The 18690-nt window shown below is 38.4% G+C and overlaps 1 protein-coding gene across 1 annotated transcript in view; it reads right to left on the reverse strand.

Moving 5' to 3' along the window:
* Positions 1-1304: 1304 nt before the first annotated feature.
* The window catches only part of TSHZ3 (teashirt zinc finger homeobox 3), a 64314-nt gene continuing 46928 nt past the window's right edge, over positions 1305-18690 (reverse strand). The window contains exon 2 of the mRNA XM_074913543.1: positions 1305-6036. Coding sequence (XP_074769644.1) covers positions 2837-6036 — 3200 coding nt within the window. The 3' untranslated portion in view covers positions 1305-2836. The remainder of the gene's footprint in view (positions 6037-18690) is intronic.

Consider the following 18690-nt stretch of genomic DNA (forward strand, 5'->3'; position numbering starts at 1 on the left):
TTTCAGCTAGCCAGGTTGCCTCTCCTAAGTGAGGAGGACTCCTGGGATGGTATAGTCAACCAGTAAAATGGCATGCTGCAATTTTATTGCTGGAATTTGAGCTGAGGCCATAAACACTGACACACAAATGACCTTAAAATCGGATACAACTGTGAGACAAAAGAGGAGGAAAAAACCCAGAGCCCTGATCATTAATCCCCTTCACTAGGTCTGCCTAGCAGTATTTGCCATAGAATGCACAGAACACTCCCAATACATTTTTGAAGACATGCTACTGGCCTTTACAATTACAGAGAGACAGAAAGAACGATGGAAAGAGAAAGAAAGATGGAAAGGCAGAACCAACGATTTAATTAAGTTGCCTACTGGAAGACAGTGGATTTTTTTAAAAAAAAGGAAAAGAAAGTCTGTACATTTGACCTTCAGATCCTAGTTATTACTTGAGACATGATTCTGAAGTGCTGTAATGGTGGTTTTGGTTCCTACGTAACCATCTCCAGACTCTTAAGTTCACCTGACTGGCAAAAGACATTATTTACATGCACAGTAATATAGGTGCTTCGGAGATGCAAATTGTTTTCAATGGTTTTGATGGGATGACCTGTCAACACCAGTAAAAGTCTGTCATTATCATATAAATGCTCCCGCTTGTTTGCATTTGTTTGGCATGTGTTTATTCATCTTCTCCCCTCCCTATCTGCTGTGAGTGCCATACAACAGCAGGTTGGGCCATAAGAGGACTCACTTAAGTCACAAAGTTTAAGTCACTGGTCTCAGGTTCCTACTTCTACTCCTGCCACTCGAAAACGCTGGGTAGATGGAAGGGGATTCTCTAACCCGTGAAACACCCACCGGTGCAACTTGCAGAATGTGCTCAATACATTCAGGGGGAACGCCTGCGAGGAGCAGTTATCTGCCTGGGTCTCAATACACAGCACAGCAAAACACCTATTTGCTTTGCCACGCGTTGCTTATAAACCCCGTCTTCACAGCCAGCCTTACCTGATGTTTAAAAAGGAGTTATAATGCTCATTTATCTTTTCTGAGGGAAAAAAATTCTGTTAATGCAGCCTTTGAATAAGTGCTACCCTGCTCTTTAAATGCTAAAGTTCACTAAAACTCCAGTGATTTATGTGCAGCTTTTGACTGCCAGCACCTGGCAGATGAAGAAACCTACTCAAGCTTCAGTCATAAACAGATAGCATACAATTTAATTTTAATGTGCTCGTTAGTCGTAGCACATTTCAGACATAATTGTGAACGCAACACAAAATTATAGCAAAAAGACAATTTTAATGCTGCTGTAGAAAAAAAGGTTATATGAAGAGTCATATAATGGTGCTTCATTGTCAACAACAAAACAGGGCACAGAGTGCATTACAGTGTCTGTGCTGTTTACATGCCAATATTTTATACATAGATTCTCATATGGTGTCAGCTGTCAGTTACTTCTGCAAATTAACTGCCAAAAATGGAGACGAACAGAATCACTTAGTGTGCTGGTAACCACGGGTTACCTTTCATATGCCTAAAGATAAAGCTGCAGTATGGAATCTTGGGAGAATAATTAGGCAGAACAAAACAGAAAGTTACCAATTGAAATAAAAAGGCATTCTACAATAGGAAATAACAACCAAGAGCGCTTATAAATAAGTAAAAGAGGTTATATCACAGAATGCCTCATAACTTTTTAAGCAAAGTATTACAGTACAAACATTTTAAAGGCTTTATCAATGTTTAGGAAATACAGTACAAGTTTTTCAAATAGATTTAACCCTTTGAGCACTGAGTTTATTTTGAATTTTTTTTATATTTTTTAAATTTTTTTACTAATAAATACCTTTAAAAGTCATGTTGTGCAAAACAGAATGCATGCCAGGAATGCAGTCCGTGGCTTCTGTTTCTTCAGAAGGTTTAAAAAAAAAAAACAACCAACCAAATGATAGCAACACTAATAAATATGTATAATTTAAACATGAACCTCTATTAATATAGATGTACTGTATAGCAAAACAAAACAAAACATACTTTGCTTTAAGAATAATGTTTCTGAATAGTTTATAAATGCTATCTGTGGTATCTTTCATCATATAATTTACAATGTTTGGATGTTAAAAGAAAAAACCATTAGATCTAAAAAATGAAATATACACTATATATAGGTACAGTTTATACCTGCAGCTTATCAGGTACAAACCCCACGGCTGGTAAAAATGCTGAAGAAAAAGAAAATGGCATTAACCACAATCACATTTTCCATAAGAGATTTTGAAATCTATACAATATATACATCTGTGTTTCAATGTGAAAATTATATTTTTAAATTTCAAGGTGTGGGACACCTCTGCATAAATGGAGGTTCACATTAGTAATCAGAACTAAGCTGGTAAGGGTTTAAAAAAACCATATCCATACATTTTTACCAAATTAATGCAAAAGTGCTTCAAAGTACTCAGAGGGCTAAAGATTATAGGGTGAGAAATACCAGCACACTTAGGTCACATGAAAAAAGTGCACCAGAATTAGTTATAAATGCTTAATTAAACTGTCTGTTAATGCATGCAGCTTGATGCATCAGAGTGATGCACAGCAACTAAATCCAATTTACACAAAGTTCCAAACACTTACCACTGCATTTTAACCTTCATATTTTACCAGTAACAACAGCTGATTATGCACCTCTATTTAAACACTGTACAGTTATACAAAACAGTTCAGCCCAGAGCGACTCTGGAGTTAAAATAAGAACATGTGCCAAGAACTAAACAGTAGCTTTAAGGCGTCTTTGACAGTTTTCCTCAAAGCAAATTACAGTTATTTTAATCAAAAGCAAATGCTACTGCTTCTCTAACTCCGAAACATACAGAAGATGATCCTCTGGTGACTTCCCATGTGTTTTACTAAGATGAAGTTTAACAGCATGCTTGCTTGCAAAAGTCCTGTTACAAAGTTTGCACTGATAAGAAGTTCCGATATCTTCCTCTGGAGAGGACGTCACCAGTTTTTCCGACGGTGACTTTGCTTGTGCTATCTGATTGTTAATCTGTTCACTGGACAGTTTGGACAAGTCTCTTAACCTGAAACCCAGATGGGATTCAAGATGACTGATATAAGTTGAAGGAGTTCTGATCTGTGAAGCACAGTCATTACAAAAGAACACTGGGTGCCCAGTGTCCAAATTTTTAAGGAACTTAGTTCCCCCCGTCCTTCGGAGCTGGTATTTCACATTGGCTAGCCAGTGGCTAATTGTGGTCATTGAAAGTCCCGTAAACCTGGAAATGTGCATTCTTTCTTGAGGACTCAAGTCTGACATGATGTATTTCCCCTCTGAAGTCTGCCGTAAACTAGCTGCAAACTGGGCCTGCAATATGAGCAAGTGCTGAGGGTTCCAGTTAGACTGACGTCCCTTCCTTTTCTGAGCGGGTGTACTCTCTTCTGGTTCCTCTATTGTGGTACCATCAATGTCAGATTTCTCAGATATGCTGGAAGGTGTGGAAGATTTTGATGTGTGACTTTCTGTCAGGTTCTTCAGCATATCAGATATATCTGACAAGGCATTCTCGCGTAGCGGCGAGTTTGACATGAATGACACGACTGCAGATGTCTTTGCTGTTGTCACTGTAGATGAAGAAGATGCAGAAGATGTCGATGTGGATGACAAAAGCGCTGAACCCAAAGAGCAGCTTTTGTCACTCTTGCCTTTCGTCAAATCTATGGGTTGGTCATTGTTGACATGATAAAAATAACGGTCTAAGTGGTCTGGTTTTTTGGACTGTAGAGGTGGGGTGGCCACTGCAGCCTTTTCCGCCAAACTGTTACTCATTTTAAAAAGCATGCTCATTGGATCCAAAGCAGGCAAAGATGGCTTTGCTGCCTTCCCAAGGTGAATATTCATGACAGATTGCAGTGCACTTAATGGATTCACAAATGGCTGTTCTGGAGGGTGATCAGTAATGATAGCTGTGCTGCTACTTAAAGAGCTTACAATGGACTTAACAGGCTCTTTCCCATTTTCCACAGGTTCTACAGTTGGACTATCCTTGCAACTATCTCTTTGAGGGACTGGGCTGTTCTGCTGGCTTTTAAAGCCACCATCATTGGAGGACTCCATCTTAAGGGGTTCACTGATTTCACTACTGCATGGCGAAGGCGTTGCACGCTTCATTGGGGAAAGCTTTCCTTCAGGCTCTTTCATTTTTTCCTCCACTTTAGCCACCTTCTCAGTGACTTTCTTCACCAATTCTTCCATGGCATGAAAGTTTGTTTTTGGCACAGGTGAGGTCTGACTGCTTGGTGGAGACACCAAGGGCTGGTTTTTAGTTGGTGATACTAATTCATTGTTTCCAAACATAGGTTTTAATGGGGTACTCTTCCCAGATGAACCCAATGACAGCTTCATCATGTTAGGCAGCTGATAGGCAGCATGAATGCTGGGGTAGCCACCCCAGCTTGGTGTGCCATTCTGGGCTTTGTTTATAGCCGATGTAACTGTGTTTTCTAAGGACTTCAATATATCTAATCCCCCCTTAGGGCTTTCTTCTAGGTCATTTTCAGTCAAGTAATGGTATTTTGAGGAGATATCATACTTCTCCTCATCTTCACTTGACTTTTCTTTGTCTTTCATTTTGTCATCAGCAATGCCTCTTTCTTTATCTACTTCTTTTTTTATTTCAACATTTAACTTAGGGGAAACACTAGAAGGTGTATTGGAAGGAGACGTAAAAGTGGTGGCAGCTAGCGGCACAGACTGGACTTTCTCATCTACCAAGGACGTTATTGTTGGTGTTGCTGGGGTTTCTATAATTGGCTTCCCTTTTTTCATGGCAGAGTTAGTGACTTTAATAAAATGTCCTGTCACCATCATGTGAGCCGTGAGTTCCTGCAGAGTGTCATGTGAACTTCCACACTCCATGCACTTCAGAATTTGAGATTTCCTTGCCTCAAAGTGCCAGGCATAGCTGGCACCATTCTGGTGACCATAGCGATTATTTGGCGTAATGTAAGGATTAGAGTTCTTCTGAAGTGCATCGTTGGTATCTGAGATTGTTGCTTTTGGTGTCCCACCTGTGGAGTCCGGAGAGCTTGGAAGTTCAAGCTCCAGTGATGCTTTCTTTCTAGTAGCTGGGATAATTTTTGCTGCTACAGGTGTAACAGGTTCCTTCAGAGGCACTTTTTGGTAGTGTTTTGTTTTGATCATATGAACACTCAAATCCTGAAGAGATTCAAATGAATGACCACAGTACATACACTTTAATACTTTCTGGGCATCTTCTTTCCCTTCCATTTCAAGCAAAGAACGTTTACGAGGTTTGGACCATCTTTTGGGGTTATTGTTATCAGTTTCATGGTTGTCATCTCGATAATGTCCTGTTTCATTCATGTGCACTGTTAATTCTACTAAAGTATCATAGGCTGCACTGCAGTCTTTACAGCGGAATTTACTGGCTCCAGTAAATATAGAGCCATAAAGCTTACTGCTTTGTCTGTACAATTGAACTGTGCTAAAAAGACTCGGTTCAGGAAGAATTCTGCTCTGAGAAACTTGCTGCAGTGTTTTAGCCATAGCAGTCTGGTGCCAGTCAAAGCTGCCACTTCCACAACTGCTGCTGCTGCTGCTACTGCTGCTGCTGCTACCGTTGTTTTTTTCTGAAATTGGCTGGTGAAGGTTCAAATTGAGATTGGACCAATAGGAATTGGAGAGGAAGTTATTATATACAGCTTTCATTTGTTCTAAACTATCAGATACAGTAGAGTCTTCCAGTGGTATCGAAACCTCCTTGCTCTCTTCCTCATTTTTAATAGAGCTGCTCTCGAAGTCTGCCATGCGGTCACTTGTCTCACTGATATGTGACTCGCTGTCCATTTCATGGCTAGAAAATTCAGCTGCTGGAGAGTTTTGGTAGCTTTGGCAGTTCTTACTGAAGTCTTTTTCTGGACATGTGTATTTTGCTGAAGGCTCCCCATCAACTGCATTTTCATCAGCTTCCACATCTTCTTCTACCAGTGCTGCTGCTTTTAGTTCATCTGAAACGTAGGCTATTATGAAGAAAAGAAAATATGTTAGTTTCTGCAAATCATACTTTTGCTTAAGTGTTTTAGCCAAAGAAGTGTACTTATTTGTAAAATTAAACAGTTAAAATCTAGTGTTTCTTCAGAGCAAGAAAAAATCTGCTCTTCAAACATAATTTGCCACCTTATTCTTCTCAAGGGGCAACAGCTTGAAATTAAAACTAAATTTGAAATTAATGAAGCACATTCTGGAGGTGGCATTCATTTCTAAAGTAATAAATTACTTGTATCAACCTCAGAGACAGCAGTTCCTGTCTGTCAATTAATATGTCTTATGCTTCTCCTACCCCTAATGCATTTCTTAACAGACAGATTCACAATTTAAATTAAGTAAGCATTTTTTGCTCATTACAGTTTTGAGACTCAATCTTTAATAAATATAGAGTACAAACATCAAAAATTTCTACAAAGTAAAAAAATCCCCAGCCACAATAATAAAAAATGAGATTTTTTTAAAAGTTATCATTATTAGTAGTATCATATTTTAGACAAGGAGATGGAAAAAGCAGGTGACGCAACCTCTTGAAACAACTCACTATGAGCAATTTGGGGATATTCATTATGGGTGTAACAAATGACCCATTCGCTTTTAAACATGCCTTTCTCAACAAGAAAGCCCATGCAGAATTATGTCAGGAGCTAGTTCAAGAAAATTGGTATGCTGTACTCATTCTTGCTGTATAAATATATACAAGACCTTCCAGTGGACCTTACAAATGTCAAAGTGTTTGCTCTTTAGACTACTTTGTCAATATTTACTCAGCATAAGCTACACGGACACCCAACAGGGATCTTTTTCCCCCCTCAAGTAATGCAACTGGTGATGTAAATCTAAGATACTCTTCCTGAATAGGATAGTTGGGAACTGACAGTAAAGATTATTTTTTTTCCATAGTGCTTCTGTGTACATATTCTACATATACTAAGTCTACCTAAGTTTTTCCTTCAGGCAAGAAAACTATGAAAACATTAAGAGAGGGATCATTCACTGATCAAAATTATCTGTTTCTATATAATGCATTCATTTACAGCTAAGCAAGAAAGCAAAAACAGAACATGACTGTTCTGTATTAAGTGGAATTTAAAATTCACTTGCAGTCTTTCACAAATACAATTATAAACTTTGACCAAAAAAAAAGCATTTCTAGTAGACTATGGTTGAAGACACTTGACTTCTGACCTTCTCTGCAACACACCTGGAACGTGTGGGTATCTGTATCTTAAACACACTGAATAATCTATAGCTTGTTTATCAGGCAATAGTGCAGAGAACTAATAATTTACACCCCAAAAAGACCTACTTTAACCAACAGAGTGAAAAATGTAGAACAGTATAGTAGGTATCGCATATACAGTATTGAATCTTGTAAACTCCTTTCAGGGAAAATATGCTTAAATGTTATCAGAAAACCACGAGAGACAAAACAACTGTTAAAGTAACAATGAAACCAGGCTTTTAGTTTCACATGGAGTATTTCTTCATTCAGTTAGGTAATACAAAATATTCACTACTTTTCTTTCACATAGATGAATGGCAGCGAAACTTCGTCCAAGCTTGTGAAGTTAAAATCTGATCTTCAGAATAGAAGTTAAACCTCTGAGAGCACAAATATATTGCGTAAGAGCAAAACATAATAGCGATTAGGTATTTCAGCTCAGATAATTTCAATGCAGAAAACTCATGCAGTAAGGGTCCCATTTTTTAAATTTGGGAAAACATTGTTTGAAAGAGTTATGTTAAAAACTTTATTATAATATGTTTCAAAGATGCTGATACAAAGGCCAAACTTTAACAAGTATGTACTCGAATGAAACAGAGCTGTGCTGTTTTGCTCTATTTTATGCTTTTTCAAAATATTTTGAAAAAATATTCTTTCTTAAGTATATTACAGTCATGTGGGCAATTTGTACTAAGGATCAGCGCCTATCCTGCAAATACTTGCAATGGAACCATTACAAAGGATCGAAGGTGGATTTCATTCAATACCTTCATTCCCCTGTGGATGGTATAGACTGTTTCTCATCTTAATTACTTGTTTCATCACACTTCTGAACTCTACGAAAAATTTTAGCAAAGCAGCTCAAATTACTTTCTAAAGCTGAAAATTTTTAAATAACTACTGATGATGTGTAAACAACTGGCTATCAACTATTTCTCTCTCAGCCACGCCATATCCTAGTGGTATGGATAAGGAAGGATGGAAGGAAGGAATGACAGCATGAAACCTATGATTTGGAAGAAAATGTACCCTTATTCTTTTCCGCCTTGTGGAAACATTTTTTCTTCTACAACTCCCATTCCTTTGCCTCTGTGGTGAAACGGAAGAATAATTTCCTTTTTATCAGGTAAAGAAAATCCAAGGTTATTGCCACACTGCCTGCCTTATAAAGATCTCATTCCTACCTGTGGGCTGAGATGGCACACCAAAGCCCTCTAGAAGTGCACCTGTCTTCTGCTCTTTTTGTCCACCGAGTGCTAGTGTGAGCATGTGCCACCCATTCCCACCACATCACATACCAAAGCCTGGGCTCCATCCCTGCACACCACAGAAAGTCCTCCTGAGGACCAGTGCTCACCAACACAAACAGGGATCACAGAATCAAGCCCCTAATTAGTGTGCTTTTCTTTACATTTTTATTTCTCTTACTGCTGAAATCTTATGAATTTTGTTTGGACTGAAACACTTGTATTGTCACATTCACAGTTTTTTTAGAGAGTGACTTTTACATTAGGGAAAATCTCCAGCATGCGGCTCATTTAAATGTAAATCTATTTACCTTTCATGCTTTCTTTGCCCTTTTCACCAAGTATCAAGCATATTTGCGTGTTAACCAGGAACTGCCTCCTCTATAGCTGTTTTCCTTCCTAAGCTCAAGTTGCGAAGCCAACCTGTGACATCAGTCTTTGACTCAGAAATGCTGGAGATGAGGCACAAAGGACAGTATGGAATTTAACCTGGCAATCTGCAACTTTGATAAACTGACAGTTTGAACAACTCCTGCTCTTTTCCCTGCACAAGGGAAAGGATGGATGAAACATGACATTACCCCCAACTTCCTCAACTAAAGATTTATGCAAGAGATGAGGATGCTCAAGGAAGTTTCTTAGCCTAAGACTTAAAACACCATCCTAAACTGGAGTTTATGCCAGTAGTTTGTAATTCCTTATTCCAAGGGCTGGTAACCTAATCCTTATATTGCCTTCAGAGCAATATAAGGCAACCCAACAAGTCCTGGACCAACCTGTGATTGGAAACTCGGGGCATACTCAAGGGTTTTGCAATACCACTACAGGTAGCTTTACAGTGGTTGACATGTTTTCTCCTCAGAAAACCCAACTAAACTGTCAGCAGCGTGTGGGACAGGAGAGAGGGTTAAAACCAAGCTTCAGTCCCATACTAGCAGGGGTACAGGATTCAATGCAGGTACTCGTGGAAAGGAGTCCATCTGAGGCCAAGGGAATCTCTGATCCCTCCCTGCCCCACCAGATCTCACTCAGGGAGAAAAATGATCTATATTCTGACTGAGTACAGAAGAAGGTAACAGCTTCACTGCGACAGAAAGAAGAAGGCCTATAGCAGAGAAATTTCTTGTTTCGTTAAGTACATACAGGAAGAGCAAAGAGACTGTGAAAGCTGAGAATAAAATCAGGAGGTGATGGTAAAAAAAATTTTTCACTGAGATTCACTGCCTGGTGGAGAGATTGTCTTTAAGAAGCACTGTCTCGAACCCACTGATACTCAGCCGTATCCTTCTTATTAAAAAATAAAAAAATAAAAAAATTGTAGTTTGGTACTTTTCAAGTGTAAATGTTTGAAACAGCAGGGCATCTGTAAAACTGTTCAATGCTTCTACAGTAAAGTCTGAGAAAAAAAAAAAACAATAAAGGCAATTCTAATGGCAGAAGACGTTAAGAAGAATGGACATGAGAGAAATTAGCTGGTTCTGGGGTTTTTGTTTTTTTCAGAGTAGTAGAAGAAAAACACAGTTCTCAAAAAAGTTTTTAGTTTACATCTCACAGGGCACCATAACTCACATGAAACTGCCTAGAAGTTGAGCAATGGTGTCACTACGACATAATACTTGACAAAAAATGGAAAGCAGTTCCCTGGTGTGGCCCTCAGTTTCTGGAGAAGATGAGGATATCAAAGCAATTCAGAAACGTATTGCAGGTGCAGCCACAGAGAGGTCAAGAACAGACAGTTCCCTCATTAAAATTTGTTATAATTATTAACTAAACCGGTAGGTAATAATGAAATTAACACATTTGATACCACTACATAACAGTAAGCTGTGATATAATGCAATTAATTTCCACACAGGAGGGAATTACCTTCATAACTGAGCTATGGATCATTTCTTTGCCAGTGGAAATAAACTGTGATCCATCACTGCCCAAAATGATCTACATATTGAATATACACTAATAAACTCATATACCTGGCTCTACACAGACACCAGAGATCTGTACAAGAGCAGATAAATATCACCAGTTCACTACGTTTCTGCAGGCAGAGGAAGTCCCCATACAGCTAAACCAGCTGTTACTCTACTGATGTCCTGGGCCAAACTCAACAATCTTCTGCGATGCCCACCAGCACAGCAGCTCCCAGCTTGAACCCCAACTGTTAGAGCTCCTCTTCAGCAGAAAGAGGAAAAGCATCACATGGTTTTCATCCTCTCCGTGATACCATCCACGGTCAGACACATACCTTGAGTTAGTTTGAAAATATAAAAGGCATTAAAGGCCCATTTTACTGTTCTCCAAAACCCAATTCATTGCAGAATTCTTCTCTTATTTCCTGAAAAATGCATCTGAGACCATATATTTTGTCTTGGATCTATCCAAATATTTCACTTCAATACTTTTGAAATGTCTTGTTCTAATTATGGTTTTTTGCCAAGCCTTTTTCCTTTTATTTTAATTAGCTTACTGAGGTATATTTAAACTAGTATATAAGCTCTTTGCTTGAAAAAGTACCAAAACATTCAAATATTCTTCTCACATTAAAAAATGCTTAACTACAAAAGTTTATCAAAACGATTTAGTTCCCTGGAAATATTTTGGTTTTAACCAAACAGCTCTTTACTAAAATATTACAACCAGCTTTATTATTTATTTATTTATGCATGGTTCGAAATCATAATGTAATACTAAGGGTCATTTCCAAAACTGTCTGATTTTGAGTGCATCTTGAAAAAAAAAGAACAGCAGACAAGGACTGGGAGCAGGAATGCTCCCAGTGCTTACAGGATGAATATTATATTCCCAGTCAAAAAGAAAAAGAATCAGAACAGATCATAAAATAGAGCAGTGAGTAGGCCCTGGCCAGGGAAATTTTCTCTGCAGCCTGACCTCCCCTGCTCCCCAGGCTGAAGCACAGTGCTGCAGGAGGGCTGCTCCTGCCACAGCCATCACTGCTGGCAGCGCAGAGCCTTTTTATAAATATCATTCCCATTCGCTTTTAAAGCAGACAGCAGTCACCTAAGAAATAATGATAGTATTTTTTTAAGACTTAAGTAATTGATGGAAAAACCTTGAAGAGCCCCAGTTTCGGTGGGAACATTCAGAGTTCAGAGGGGGCTCAGTCTGAACACAAGTCCAGGGAAAGCCAACAGAGAAACAGCAGCACGGAGATGATTTGACTGTGCCAATGAACCTTACTTACAAAATTAATGAACAGAGGCAAGAGAAAACCAGCTCAGTGGATGGAGTCAATCAAAGGCCTAATGCAAATGAAGGCATATAAAAGAGTTATATTAGTCTGTTAGAAAACTCCCACTCCGCAGGCCTTCCACTTACAGGAAGAAAGGCAAACATTTCACCCACAACATGAGCTATTTCTATACTGAGACCGACTGATAATTCACATGTTACTGAAATTGTATTTGAGACTTCACTACTTGGCAGAGATGTTAGCATATTCCTCATTAGGCGACAGAAATGGGAGGTAGGAGTGGCCGCCCTGTTTACAAGAGTGGCAAATGACACCACTGTCTCTAAACGGGCATGGCAATACTGATTACCCAGCACCCTGACAGGGACATTATTCCTGTTAGAAAGGTCAAAGGTTCTGTTTCATAGAGGCAAGACTGTCTATTATGGGAGAGAAATGTTATTTCCAAGTGGAGAGGTCAGCACTTCTCTCGCACATCGGCTGAAGTCGCTCATACCTCGCACCGGAGTACAATCCTACTGCAAGACTGATTATTCTGCCCACTGGCAAGGTCAAGAATATTAATTTTGAACATGTTAATTTGATGTGATGTGCATGATTAATGCTTGTTTAGCTGGAATTTTTGTATGTTGATAAATCTGCAGCCTTTTCATGCCACTAATAGTGTAGTATTAAGTTACTGGCAATCAGTGTGGCTGGATGTGACGTAGCATGCCAATCTAATGGGTGGCTAACATCAGGTACTAGAAACTTTTGAGCGTAGTTGTGTTTGTTCCTTCATAAAAATACTGCAGCTGTCTGCTGCAGAGAGCTAAGAAATAGGCCAGAGGAAGCTAGCCAGCTGCTCTGACCCAGCATCTGGACTGGTATTACATTTGGAGCAACTTCAGAGAGCTCAAATCAACTGTAAGTGTTAAGAGTTAAGAATTACATGGACAAGAATACACAGTGAAGATACAGTAAGAAGAAATTAGTTTACGTCATTAAAGGATGGGCCATCTCAGTGCCGAACAAAGCAAGGCTACAGCAGGCACTTTTTCTTCATGTCACTGTATTCCACACTCCCCTGTTTTTTGTGTAATTTAAAGGAGGGTACAGGATTCAGGTCTCCTATTCACTTTAGACTTTACACTGCCATATGAAAAGTATCACACCCACAAACAAAGAGAGAAAACATTCAAAACCTGCTACTAATTCTGATGAGGTATTCATTTTTCTGAAACCAAATACTCTTCAGATGTTTGTTAAATGACAGGTTCCTATGCAAAGCTCACATTTATGTATTATCTCCTTCATTAAATACACACTTTAAAAAACAGGATGCCATAATATTAAATGATAGCTTAGAAACAGCACTATTAGACAGCATCACTCTACTGAGGTGTTCAAAAGCTTCAACGGGTGTTTTATTCTCACAGCAACCCTGTGGAAGAAATATTCTTATCCACAGTTTATAGCTGCAAACCTGGAAATCCAAAGAAGTTAAAAATTACTTGCCTAGTGCCAGACAAGAAGAAAAGTAAATGAGCCTGTAACTCCTGTAGGTTAATACACATAATTCAGCTGTTTACAGAAAACATGAGAGGATGGCTTAAGTTTGTGTTTCTGCTCCTATGCTTCTTCACAGTGTGTTTATGTTTGTACAATATATGTATATAATTGAAAATAATTGCTAGTTTTCAGCTTAAACAATTATTAAGGATGAAATACCCAGTGAAATACCCACGGGTGCATCTACTGTGCACAACCCAGAGTCTGTGGTTACAAATCTCTGAGCCAAACAGCTGGGATCAAATAAATATTGAATCTGAAGACTGCCAGCAAAATTCTTTTCACAATGGGGAAAATAGGAAAGGTTTCTAAAGCAAGAAGTATTGTCACAACTCTCTTCCCAAAAAGCTTTCTGCTTCCAGCACAGAGCAGGACTTCAGGTAAGCTCTGAACGCCTGCTATACCAGAACCATGCTGGAGATGTAACATGATGCATCATGCCTCTTTCCTCCAAAGCCATGCTCTGCCTTGATTTCTGCCCGGGGCCTAAACTCGCTGAATGCAACCTGCTGAGCAGGGTTTTTCTAAAATCTACTCAAATTATACACCCATGAAACACAACACCACTTCTTTCGAACATGGGGAACAGCACATGATCCTATCACACTGCAGTGTACTCTTGTATAGGTAGGGTTGTGTGAGGATCAGTCTGAGATTTGTCTCAGAGAGTTCATCTGCTTTCTTCTGCAAGAAGTTTTTGACAAGAAGAGATCTGAAGATGAAAAAACTTTGAGACCCAAAGTCCAAGTTACTCCCGTGCACAATGAAAGAGAGATATTCTTAGAGACTTTATCATGTAAAACTTGCATTCAGCTGTCATTATTGTATACTTAGAAGTGAACAACATGCTTATGACAAACTTAACAGGAGTAACAGTTCAGAAACTTTGCCTGGTCAGGAAGAACAGATTTTTATGGGTTTTGTCCTAAATTTGCAGTCACACATACACAATACCACTGACTCCCAAAAGTACCACAGCTGTAGAAAAGATGGGGAACAGTTCATGTCCGTCCCACAGCTGCTTAATAGAAGCAATTCCGAATCACAGTAATCAAGTGGAAGGGCTGAGAAACACTATGGACTCCCATAAGGACAAAAGGACCTTCCCTGCTATGGCATTTTGTGGAATCAATCTTCCCCCTTTGTACTCTGGGGGAAGCAGAGATCTTAACAGCTCCTATGAGCCTAAGCCTAGAATTTCTGGCTGATCCTGCTGAAAAAGGAGAAAAAAATCCTTCCTGACCTTCCCTGTCACCACATAAACAATGTTTCACAAGCACCATCAGGACTTGATCAAGTAGGCAAATGAGTAACAGGGACTGTGAGCAGCCACTGGGAATTCTCAATTGCTGCTGGGTCTGAGTCAGTTCAGAGTCCTGGTGTTCCTGTGGCATCGATGTTCATGTAGTAACTTCCTCTTCCTGCCCTCCGCACCACATTCCTGAGGAAGGGATGCCCCTCCTGCAGGTACACCAAAGTTACAAATGAACATCATCTGCAGGAGCATAAAGCTCCTCACTATCCATCGGGAGGTTAAAGGTCAGCAAACCAGCCATGAAGGGGGATGACCACCAGGGATTCAAGAGCCAAGCACAAACTGCTGAAGTAAACAGTTCACAAGCAGCCCCATAGTATGAAAACATTCACATTAACTTAACAAATACTATTAGTATCTGCATTAGTAACAGGAGAAAAAAACCACCTACATTTGCTGTATAAATTATTCATCACGAATAAATGTGATCCACTCAAAGTAAGACAAAACTGGTTTCCTGTTGGTTTCCAAGACAGTTGCTTGAAGTACTATTCGAGTTTCCACTCCATGCAAGCACATATTACAGTGGGATATAAATGTTCATAAGCAGAGAAAACAGTTTCATGTTATGCTTTGACCCTAGTTTTGATTTGGGAGGTAAATTGTTTTCTGGACTCTGCAGAGTTTTTCTAAGCACAGAATTACCATTTCATCAAACGGACAAAAATATTTGCCAGAATCCTGAAAGAATAAAAATATTTCTTTGTGGGTTTGTAGGTTTGGGGTTTTTTTAAAAAATAAAAGTCACTATCAACAAAGATAAGACAAAGACAAATTCTCTGTATGAAGTGGTTCTAAAGCACACAGTGACACAATCTCTGCTTGATATCAGCATTTGGGTGGCATCTTTTAATCACTGAAAAGCACACAGGGCATTCAACAAACTAATACAAGATTCACAGCCAACTCCAGGATAAGCAAGCATGAGCATAAAAGTTCTCAATATGGCTCTAATAGCTCTTAATTATTATAATCCTTCACTGAGCAAACAGATGTTGTAAGGGAACTTTAGTTTCTTCAAATGCAGTAATCAAACCATTCTGCTTCTGCCCTGCCTCTTTTCAGTAAATGCTTTGTATAGTAGAGTGGAAATAGCAAATGTAGTAACAAAATGACCGTTTAATTGTCACAGAAATCCATTTCTGAACAAAACTGATGTTGTCATTTCTCTTTACCCACATTTCTGAGAGTCTTCTGGTTACAGTTTAGCATTTTTTTAGACTAAGAAAAAAAAATTACTTTCTGTAATCTTCCCACATCTTAGCTTTCTCCTAATCCGTCCACATTTTACAAGTTTTACAGTAACCAAAACACTGGCTTTGTATTTGTTTTTAACTATACTAATATTAACACACATCTCTGGAGCGGCAGCCTTCACTGTGAAGTTTTTAAAAATCAAGGTTTCACCTAAAATATTCCAATATATTACAGTGAGTCATTCTACTTGGAGATTTATTTGTAAATGATCACGACTACTTAAGACATTCAAAATGTACCAGAAGACCTTCAACCTGATCCTTCATTTTTCTTGCAAACTTGAAATTCCCACTGAAGTCCTTTATACAGTAGTTTCAATAGCTATTTTGGTTGCAGTGCCTCCATACAATAAACTCCATACAACTGTATGAATGGTATAGTAGAAATCCAAATGATTTCAATCACAATTTCAGCTATTGTGAATGTGTACTTATAACGAACTTTCTCCATGAAAAAAAGGAGTTCACTGTGGGCCAACAAAGCTTTGTGTCCTTTCACAGTTTTTATTCAGCCCTGACTTAAAAAAACCAACTATTGACTGCAATATGAATCTTAGGACTTGGAGAAAGCAGAGATTCTAAGGATTACCTCTCTGGGATGGCGCCAACTTGTTTTGTATCTATAGCAAAAAGAAGCACTGAATATTCATTTCACTCATTTGCTAACTATACTAATATACGCTTTTGTAAATGAGTCTCTATCTAGCACTAGCTATTGAACTGAAGGGTATTTGAATAGGTGGGTTTTGCTGTAATACCACACTAAGATAATGTGCTGGAAACAAATGGTTCACTGATTCCTGAATAGAAAATTTGCTGGAAAACCCTGAGAACTAGAAGATGAGGGGGAGGGGATTAAAATGTCGCTTCAGAGCCACCAACCAAACTCTTGTCATTTTTAAAAGATGTTCCTGTGGCACAGTATGAATAGTTTATAGCCATGATTGTGAACATTCAATGTCATATAAGAAAAGACACTTGTCAAGAGCCTTTCCCTTACAAGCACCCTCATCATGACCTGTGTTAATGAAGTTAATTGAATTTAAGATCAATAATGGTTAATTATTGCAATTTGACATTCTGAGACAAATGGCTTTAAGACAGAGAAATGTGTGTGTATGTGAATTCTCTCCAAAGAAGGTGAACACATTACAGCCTAAGAGGGATCACACAGTCTTTCCATTGATCCTGGTACAATCTGATCGACCTAATCCTCTGATGAATGTGGGCTTTTCACAGCTACAAGTAAATGTTCTACAAGACTACTCTAACCCTTGTCACTGACCAAATCTATATGAGCTGTACACTAGAAATCTATTGAGATAGATTAAAGAACTGCTGTAGAAACAAGAGATGCTTCAATAAAGATGAAGGTTTATTATATTGACTATTAATGTTACATGCAGTATGTAATTATGAATTCTTATGGATCATAAGAATTTCATTTTGGTCAGCTGGATGTAAATGATCATAACCAAACAATAGTATTGAATTAAAAAAATTCCAGATTTAAAAAATCCAACAACCATGTTGAACTTGATGACTTATATGTGAATGTTCAGCAAGAAAGTGATTTTAAAATTATCCTTGAAATGTGCAAGAAGATCCTCACAGACAGGTATTTATTTCGTAGTCACTCACCAACCTACTTCATTTAGGGTTTTTTTAAGTTTACTTTCACAATAGTTCCTCAACAGGAAGACATTTTTTTCAAGCGTGTTAGTAATGATATTCTTACATGCATACTGAACAAGTTAAATGACCACTTACAAGATTTATAATGACAAAGTAAATGTCAGGGAAAAAGTATTACTGATTGCAGAGCACTGACAATAAAAAGCTGCTGAAGAGTTCTGTCAAAATGTAAGATTATGCAAAAACACTATTGAGAACACTGCTAATCATCTGCTCTTGTCAATTACTTGAAGGGTATCTGACAGCATATTTACATTAAACACATTTCAGTAGCAAAATCCTTAATGCTGTATCAGAATATTTTCATTATCATTAGAAATCCTTTAAAAAGCCCTTTTGGAGCAGAGCATTATAGCAGCAATGATGTAATATCTATCTCTGTATCAGGTAGGGGTAACTATTTCATGCTATTATAACTACATAACATTTGAAATAATATAACCAAAGACTAAATATACATGTAAGATGGCAATCTCCATGTTCCTGTACCCAGTGTAGGTATTTTCAAGTAACAGCTTTGTAGGAGTCGCAAACGAAGTGCAAATGGATGATCTGTCTTTGGCCATTCTTCTAGCCTTTTACTCCTCATGTGACTGTATTTTATTACAGCAAAAGACATTATCAGGCAGACATTTTTTCTAAATCTTTGATTGTAACTTGCAATTCAGCTCCTTTATGAAGAGTCACATTAACTACCAATACCTCTCACCTGCAGTAGAAACTTATTTTAGTTATGTCTATCTTATACTTTATGGAACCCTTCCTCCAAAATAGAGAAATAAATGAAATGTAATGAAAATGAAATGTTGATCCTTTCCATGCTTCAGCAGGCGTTACTAAAAAAGCATACATAACCCTGTTGGATGTGTAAAACAGTAAGCATGCATAAAAATGGACAGAGTGTAAGCGTGAGCTGCCTTTCAGAAGGAATTCATTGTGGCTTAGAGGAAAAAGAAGGAAAATAAACCCCGATCATGACTTGCAGGATCAATTTATGGTCCTTCTGCCACTTTCATTGCAGACAGCATACTTAAACTCAGCTTTACCTGTTTGTAAAAGGGGAAGAGAGTCCTCCACATGCTCTTAAGGCTTTTCAGATTAAAAAAACTGACTTATTCAAACTAAC

Source organism: Athene noctua, chromosome 9 (assembly GCF_965140245.1).
Source record: "Athene noctua chromosome 9, bAthNoc1.hap1.1, whole genome shotgun sequence".
Classification (NCBI taxonomy): Eukaryota; Metazoa; Chordata; class Aves; order Strigiformes; family Strigidae; genus Athene; species Athene noctua.